Below are 9,365 nucleotides of genomic sequence, written 5' to 3'. Positions count from 1 at the left end.
ACTGTGTGCAGTTTTGGTCTCCTTACTTGAGAAGAGATATACTAGCACTGGAGGGGGTGCAGAGGAGATTCACTCGGTTGATTCCAGAGTTGAGAGGGTTGGATTATGAGGAGAGACTGAGTAGACTGGAATTACACTCATTAGACTTCAGAAGAATGAGGGGAGATCTTATAGAAACATATAAGATTATGAAGGGAATAGATAAGGTGGAGGCAGGGAGGTTGTTTCCGCTAGCAGGTGAAACTAGGACTAGAGGGCATCGCCTCAAAATAAAGGGAAACAGATGTAGGACTGAGGTCAGGAGGAACTTCTTCACCCAAAGGGTTGTGAATCTGTAGAATTCCCTGCCCAGTGAAGCGGTTGAAGCAACCTCGCTGAATGTTTTTAAGGCAAGGCTAGATAAATTTTTGAACAGTAAAGGAATTAAGGATTATGGTGAGTGGGCGGGTAAGTAGAACTGAGTCTCAAAGATCAGCCATGATCTTATTAAATGGCGGGGCAGGCTGGAGGGGCCGGATGGCCTACTCCTGCTCCTAGTTCTTATGTTCTTATGTTCTAAACTTATTGCTATTGCAGCATATAAGTTAATGTTGTTGCCTACTTATTGTAATTCAGTTCGTATCCCACTTCATGATTTTAAAATTGAGCAATGGCTCTGATGAAATACATTCCACTAACTGGTGCCAGGACGCACCATTGGACCCAGTATGTACCCAGTTTCATCTATTACTGAGTGCCCGTTCAGACAGGATTCGAATTTCTGGTTTTCACATCAGAGAAAGAGCTTGCATTAATCCAGGCTGGAGTGCGGGCAAGCATAGGATTGACGTTAGCCCATAGTTTTAATGACCCAGATTTTACTGCGGTAATGTAAACAAAGCTGTCAGCATTTGCTGTCATTATTCCACGAATACTAATAACAATTTAAGAGGTCAGAACTGCATAAAATATCATGGAAATCCAGCAGTCAGCGAGTGTACACTGCTCCATAGAATGCCCGGCCGAGATTCCCACAAAGTGCAATGTCTCTTGGAATCATGTCTTGATGACAACTTTCGCTTTTGCACTATTAATCACACTGTAAAATACCCCTGAAATAATTTGCATATTGTTCAATGTGGTGTGACTGGACTTTTAATGACATGCTGAGTTCATAATTACTGTTGTACACTCCCACTGACCCAGAGAAGGTAATTTAACATTTATGGCACGTCAAACTTCTCCACAATGATAAACACAGAAACTCATCTAAACATTAATACTTTATAGCTTGCCTTTAATTTGCTTTTGAATCTTAATATCGGTAACGTTTACCTCACCACCTTAAAATTTATATTAAAAGATCTTTTACCTTGTTTTGTTTGCTATGAATGGATATATTCATGTGATGGATGTGTTTGCTGTCAAGTGGGTTGGTTTAGCTCAGTTGGCTGGATGGCTGGTTTGTGAAGCAGAATGATGCCAACAGTGTGGGTTTGATACCTGCACCAACTGAGGATACCATGATGGTCCCATCCTCTCAACTTTACCCCTTGCTTGAGGTGTGATGATCCTCAGGATAAAACCTCCCACTAATGAGAGGGCAGTCATCTGGGACTGTGGTGACTTTTACTTGTTGCAACTGCTCACCAAGACCTGTCTCCTTGGCTTAATGCCAGATTTAAAAACTATCAACTAAACGGGACAACCACAGAACAGAAGTGGGTTCATTCTTTGAGGTCAGTGTCAAGAGCCATTGATTTGCTGCTGGCCTGGACAAGGCTCAGGATTTGGCTCCTTTAGCCTGCTCTGCCTTTCACTTAGATCCTGAGTGACCTTTCAGCTCAATGCCATTTTCCTGTGCTATATCCATATTTCTTGAACATGATGTCAATCTGATGATAATGTGTTCCTTTGCTGCTTTTGTTGTTTGGGGTGAACGTAAATTATATCCTAATGCATTTTAAACCCTACAATATTTTGTGTAGGGCCCCTGACTGATCTCCTCTCTGTTGTAAATACCCATGAGCTTTTGTTTGATAATTTTAGAACGCACACATGTTGCGTAAAAACCAAAGCTTATAATAAAGGGCCCAATTAAAATTTCCAAAACCAGCTACTGAAATCTCAATTGTTCTGTTTCTTCTTACTGTTCAGTATCAGACAACCAAAAATGTGAGCTGAATTGCAGAGCCATTGGTTACAAGTTCTACGTGCGCCATGCCACTCAAGTCATAGATGGAACACCGTGCGAACCTGGATCTTTGAATATTTGTGTCAACGGAGAGTGCAAGGTAAGCCTGCAACTCCTCTGCTCAAATTGAATGTTGTTACAACTTCTTGTAGTGTTTCATGGTTGCAAAGTACCATGGTCGCTGTGCTGTGAAGGTAAAATCAGGAATTTTCTGTTGTCATGCCAGAAGTCATTTGGTGCATGTAAACAAGGTTTTCCTGCTGCACGTTAACACAGGCTCAAGATTTCCTAACCAACCTGCTCAGAGACCTCTGGAGTAGATGATACTTGAACCCAAGTCTCCTGAAAACAGGGTCAGCCTGGTGTATGTAACCAGGGTTCATCTAGTGGGTGTAACCAGGGTTTTTGCTGCATTCTGTAATAATTCCGTGGCAGACAGGGAACAGCTCCTGGGCATTCCCCACTCTTATTATGTGGAATGCAATAACTTCCACTTCTTGATTTAAAGTTAAAATGTGTAGGACAAAGAGTGAGCCAATACAAAATAGTTCTGAGCAGTGGATGTCTGTATCTTTTCTCCCATCCATGTTTCTGATGGACAGTCTTTCCTTGGATTCATCCTTTCTTACAGGCTAAGCCCTGGCTAACCAGGAAACTCTTGGTGAAATTGGATATAAGGTTTGATTGCTGGTGGGAGCTAAATTTCTCATGTGGGTTCCTCTGCCTCACATTCCTGGTGGTTGTCCCCAGTACTCGCAAATACCATCCATGTTAATCAGATGGAGGAAATATTTACTTTGAACCAGTGATTTTTTTTTGCCATCTGCGATTGCTATGGGTCTGACCATTCGATTACATGTTTCAGTTTTCAATCTTGAATGGACAAGCAAATAAGGACAACAGTTTGAAATATATTATGTCGAATTAAAAGATCAAAAAACTCATGTATTGTAATTTTTCAAATTAGTTTACATGTATAATGTACAGCATGATTTTAATTGTGATACAATCTCTTCTGTGGACTACTTATTTTACTCCTTGCATTAGAGATGCATTCTTGCTCCAAATTTCATTGAATAATGAAAACCAAATCTGCTGTGGAAATTAGACGGTGACATCAATGAAATTTTTGGCACCTGAATATGTTTGCTTATGTTTGTAAAGTGAATAACAAAATACAGAGTATATAAAGAGTTTGAAAGCACAGAGTACTGATGCAGTCTGCCGTGTTAATGCCAGAAACCCCAGTAAGAATTGGGTTGCTGTGCAATATATGGTGCTGCAGGGCAACAGGCTAGTCACGTCTCCCAATCACCCGGACAGGAAACTTCCCATGCTGTGCGAATGTCAAATTAGTGTTTGCTGCCAACAAGGTGAGTGTCTGATTTTATTCACTGTTGACGTTTAGCTCTTTAAATCACTGAAATAAGCAGGTAGATCCAGATGTAACAAGGGGATGTGGTTTTCTTTGACAGATATATTTTCTCATTGTCCAGAATTTGTAGTTTGAAACAGATGGCTAGTCGCTGTTTGCCGACGATAATGGTGAGTTTAAAAAGTAGAACAGAATGGATGAACTATTCAGTGCTGATTCTCTTTTTGATTGTTCATGCCGTTAGCACCTCAGGGTTGATCTTGCGTTGTGAAGCTCCTCAGAAAAGAGGTGCCCTCTGGGAGTGGATTTCAAGAAATTGTGAGCTGCATTCCTTTGTTTTTCAAAGGTGTGCTCCCGCTGTGCACCTCTCCCCACTGTCAATGCCAGATTGTGGAAGAAGCCATGCTGTTCTTGAACCTTAAGCAATCATTCACAGAATGCTTTCTTGGTGGCCCACTGGGCCTCACAAGACCACTTATTGTAAAACAGAGATGGAACCTGAGAATCTCTTCAGACTGGTTAATTCTTCCCTCAATAAACCAAAACAAAGATTTTAACATTGACATGACATTGCAATCCTCTGGGACGCCTGCACCATCAGATATTGTGTTTGTGTGTCAGATCTTTGCCCATCCTGCTTCTATTATCTGGATATGCATTGCTTCGATGAGTCTTCTAGCTGTTCCTTTCAAGTTAATATTTCCTGAATTTGTTAGTTTCAAGAAAATGCTTTCTTTCATGCTTTGAAAGGAGTGCTAGGAATAGAATATTTGAGCTAAAGTGAATTCCATGAGAATTTCATCTGGGTTTTGTTTCTTTAGCTGTGATTGAGTTGCTGTAGTAATGAACTATATCACCCAGCTACAAAACTGGTTAGATGCAGGCATAACCAGGGGAGAGGGATTAAACCTGATGGCAATGGATACAAATGGATACAAAATAGACAAGCTGTTGAAATGGGCAAACACTATAGGAAGGAAGGCAGGTTGGGGTAGTGGAAGCGCTGCCATTGGAAGGACAGATGAAACTGCTGAAGATACAAATTTACCCCAGAGTAATCAATTGCTGTTTCCAAGTGGCTCCCAAATTCCTGAAGTAAACATTGAAGAAGATTTTTGCATTTATATTTTAAATGCAATTACGGCTTAGGTCTCCCCCTTTTGGAGCATCAAAGCCTGGCTGGATATTAATTCTGGGCATAGTTTTCCCTGGGTCCTTTTCACAATAATCATGTAACTATGATAATATTTACCACCTGAAAGGTATTTTGAACAGAGACAGAGGCTAAAGCGACATAGAATTGAATTGGATAAATATTTGGAAAGGTCTTTCTGAAAGGTCAGTGTAAATTAGTACAGTGGAATAAAGGACAAAGTAAAAATCTACTTTGACAGTATTTGGCATAGATTAACATTTAGTTCACTGTAGTTAGTTTGGTATTTCTTGGCATCGATACAGTTTTGGCAGAACAGTCTTTGGTACAGTAAAATAATTGGTCTATTTTGACACTGTGCAGTGTTTGACAGTACAAGTTTTGGCACTGTATAATGTTGAGCACACCATACTTGACATTAATAAATGTTATTTTATAGTTTGAATATTTAACTTGTGAACTCGAACTCGATTATATTTTTATAAACTGTCAGAGAGTTGGGCCTTATGTTTACTTTTTATTACTATGTAAATAGTCTCTTTTATTTTTACAGCTAGATATGTTTCTATCTGATGCAAATCAATGCCTACACATGTCATAGTTTCATGCATATATCTACCTGCCTGCTGTGTTCACAATCACAGGGTAATAATTAGAGCAGCAAGTATGCACGTGCGCAAACACAATGGTAATCTAATGGACAGGACCTGTGCACATACTAAGTGATGCTCCAATAATGTTTGTGTTGACAGCACCATCAATAATGCAAGTGGGGAACATACCTGGTGTTCTTTACAGCCAGCCCTTTCATTTTGATCATGTTTCTTGGCTTTTGTCAGTCAAGCCCTTGGGTCCCATCACACTTGGGGCCCAACAAAATGCCAGCCTTCACAGGAAGGCAGCAGCCCTGAACTGGCTGTTGGTATCTTGCATTATGCCCACCTGCTGCCTTGGAAAGCACACACTAGGCACCAAAAGTATTTAACCATGCTGTCGTTGTATCAAAATGCAATGTCAGCTCAATCAAGTACAGACATTCTTCGAGCTGAACAACCTACCGTTCTGTGATGGGACCACAATGCCTAATAGTTTCTGTGAAAATCAAGGATCCATTTTTGATCAGAGGAATGCAGACTACTCTGTTGTTGAAAATCTCCCATCAGTTATCATACTCTGCCTCTATAGCAACTTGTTTCAACATGTTCAAATTGAACGTTCTTTACTGAATGTAAATAAATCACAACCGCAATGAAGTAAAGGGTCTTAGTTGCTGGTATCACACAAAAAGTCTTTGATGTTATACAGTGAATGTTAATCCCTCGTATCGCCAAGAATTGCTTTACTATCTAGAAATCTCTGAAGAGTTTGTAAGGTTTCTTGAGTCATAGAGTCATACAGCATGGAAACAGACCCTTCGGTCCAACTAGTCCAGGCTGACCATGTTCCCAACTAAACAAGTTCCACCTGCTTGTATTTGGCCCATATCCCTCTAAACCTTTCCCATTCATATACTTACCCAAATATCTTTTAAACATTGTAACTGTACCTGCATCCACCACATCCTCTGGCAGTTCAGTCTATGTCAAAAATTTGCCCTTCATGTCCTTTTTAAATTTTTCTCCTCTCGCCTTAAAAATATGCCCCTGAGATTTGAAATCCTCCACCTTAGGGAAAGGACCTTTGCTGTTCACCTTATCTGTGCCCCTCATGATCTTATAAACTTCTATAAGGTCATGCCTCAACCTGCTACACTCCAGTGAATAAAGTTTAATTTGTGCTTCAGTTTTGATTAAATGATAATTTTCATTATCCCACACTGTCATTTGGGTAACCACATCTGATGAGGGCGATGAGATAAAAGCAGGTCATGCAAGATTGTAGACCATGCTCTCTGATTAATACGTCTTTTGTTGGAATTATATGTTCAGGGATTTATCCTTTAATCCTTCTGAACATTAAAATTAAAATTAACTCACTGTCATAGAAAGTTAAAGAACATTTAATAAATGGCATCCAAGTTAGTGACTTACAGAGCAATGATTCAAAAGATAAAGCTAAGCAGAAATTAAAAGTTGATTCCTTTTGAACAGTGTGATTTATAATGCTGAACAATAGCTAAAGTAATTGGTACTATCTTAAAGATCAGGCTAAAATGTTCCAGTTATTTATTAATCTACAGTACATAGCAAATGCCTGGATAAGAAAGTCTAAAGTTTAGATAAGGGAATTAAGCTCCAGTTAGATACACAAAAATGCCAAAATCAGAGTATCCCAACCAAAGTATGTGTAAAGAATGCCATTTGGCCCATCATAATTCACATACCTAGCAAATCTTTCTGTCTCTTCATTGTAACTTCCAGTTCTGTCTTATATATCGTGTGGCATGGTGGTTCAGTGGTTAGCACAGTGCCGGGGATCTGGTTTTGATTCCACCCTCAAGTGACTGTCTGTGTGGAGTTTGCATGTTCTCCTCATGTCTACGTGGGTTTCCTCCGGGTGCTCTGGTTTCCTCCTACAGTCCAAAGATTTTAGGTGGATTGGCCATGCTAAATTGCCCAAAGTGTGCAGCAATGCGCAGGCTAGGATGGATAGGCCTTGGGAAATGTAGGGTTACAGGGATAGGGTGGAATGCTCTTTGAAAGGATGGTGCGGACTCAATAGGCTGAATAGTCTGCTTTCACACTGTAGGGATTCTATGATATATTGGTATTCAAACCAATTCTAGAAATTCCATTCTTCTGTCTGAAGAAACATTTTCCTGGTAACAAATTCAAAGTTTACTTTCACTTGTCTCTGTCTGTCTCTACTTGTTTAGACTTCCTTTAATGAGGAAACAGGCCATTCAGCCCACTGAGTCCACAATGCTTCTCCAAAGAGCATCCTACTTCCTTCCCTATCTCTGTAACCCTGCATTTCCCATGGATAACCCACCCATCCTGGACACTGTGGTCAATTTCGTATGACCAATCCATCTAACCTGCGTGTCTTTGGACTATGGGAGGAAACCCACGCAAACACGGGGAGAATGTGCAAACTCCACACAGACAGTTATGGGAGAGTGGAATTGAACGTGGGTGTCCTACATCTGAAATTTAAAGTAATATTCCAGGTTTACTTTTTTGATTTCCTCACATAATTTTAACATCGCCTTTTTAAGATTATATTTCAAGGCTGAAGAAAAGATTTTCCTCACAACTCAGACTCTTGATACCATGAATCAGTATTGCAGCTCTTCTTTGAACTTCTTCCAATGCACTAAATGTCTCCCATGCTTCCTAGTGACCAGAACAAAGTATAGTATTTAAAGAATGTCCTCACCAGAGGGCAGGACAATTTGCTCCCAGCTTCCTCAGATGTGCATTGTACAGCTTTACACATGTTCCACAGGTCTATTCTTATTTGTACATGAAATATGGAATTTACTGACTAAGCCAGCATTTATTCCTATCCGTAATTACCTTTGTGAAGGTGATGGAGACCTCCCTACTTGAATCGCTGCAGTGCATGTGTTGGAGGTACACTACAGTACTGTGAGGAAGGGAATTCCAGGATTCTAGCCCAGCCACAATGAAAGAACAGTAATATAGTTCCAGTCGGGATGGTGAATGGCTTGGACAGGAAATTGATGGTGATGGTGTTACCATGCATCTGCTATGCTACGTAATAGTTGTTATGGGTTTGAAAGGTACTCTTGAAGGAGATTGTGTGAGTTGCAGCAGTGTATCTTTAGGTGGTGCACACTGAGGCCACTGTGTATTGCTGATTACTGGAGTGAATGTTTAGTGTAGTGGATTGGGTGCCAATCAAGCAGACTTGCCTGACTGTAAACATTCTTGAGTGCATTTCTCCAGACAATTGGGAAATGCTGCATTGCGCTCCTGGCTTGTGCCTCCTAGATGGTGGACAGACTTTGAGGAGTTGGGAGGCGAATTATTCCCTGCAGGATTCCTAACTTCTGATTTTCTCTTGCAGCTGCATTATTTTTACGGCTAGTCTAATTCAGTTTCTGGTCAATGGTAATCCCCAGGATGTTGATAGTGAATGATTTAGCGATTGTAATTCTATTGAATGTCAAGGGACAATAGTCTGATTCTCCCTTGTTGGAGATGTTCATTGCCTGCCTCAAATGTTATTTGGATGTTGTCCAGGGCTTTCTACCTTTAGACATGAATTGCTTCAGTAACTGAGGATTCGCAAATCATGCTGAACATTGCACAATCAGTGACCATCCCACCTCTTACCTTATAATAGAGGAAAGATCATTGATGAAGCAGTTAAAGATGGTTGGACCTAGGACACTAGCTAGAGGAACTCGTATAATTAGGTTGTAAGAATAAGATGTCTGACCTCAACAAAGCACAACCATGAATTTCTTTGTGGTGGAAATAACTCCAGCCAGTGGAGATTTTCCCCTGATTCTCATTGACTTCAGTTTTGTTAAGACTACATGATGCCATCCTGTGTTAGATGTTGCCTTGATGTCAAAGGCAGTTACTTGCACCTCACCTGATGGAATTGAAAGTGAGCATCAGTTATAGGTTATAGGTGCATAAATGCCACTTGATAGCGTTGTCGATGACACCTTCCAACACTTTGCTGATGATCAAGAGTACACTGACTGAATGGTCATGGGTCAGGTTAAATTTGTCCAGTTTTCACGGACA

The 9,365-nt window shown here is 40.4% G+C and overlaps 1 protein-coding gene across 1 annotated transcript in view; it reads left to right on the top strand.

Annotated features, from left to right (window-relative positions):
• Positions 1-9,365, top strand: part of LOC109918225 (thrombospondin type-1 domain-containing protein 4-like) — a 396,211-nt gene that overhangs the window by 101,286 nt on the left and 285,560 nt on the right. Inside the window, exon 7 of the mRNA XM_048610590.1 lies at positions 2,137-2,273. Within this exon, the coding sequence (XP_048466547.1) occupies positions 2,137-2,273 (137 nt within the window). The remainder of the gene's footprint in view (positions 1-2,136; positions 2,274-9,365) is intronic.

This window comes from Rhincodon typus, chromosome 1, assembly GCF_021869965.1.
Source record: "Rhincodon typus isolate 14 chromosome 1, sRhiTyp1.1, whole genome shotgun sequence".
In the NCBI taxonomy this organism is placed as follows: Eukaryota; Metazoa; Chordata; class Chondrichthyes; order Orectolobiformes; family Rhincodontidae; genus Rhincodon; species Rhincodon typus.
Note: the sequence above shows the minus strand (reverse complement) of the source record. Positions and strands in the feature narration are given on the sequence as shown.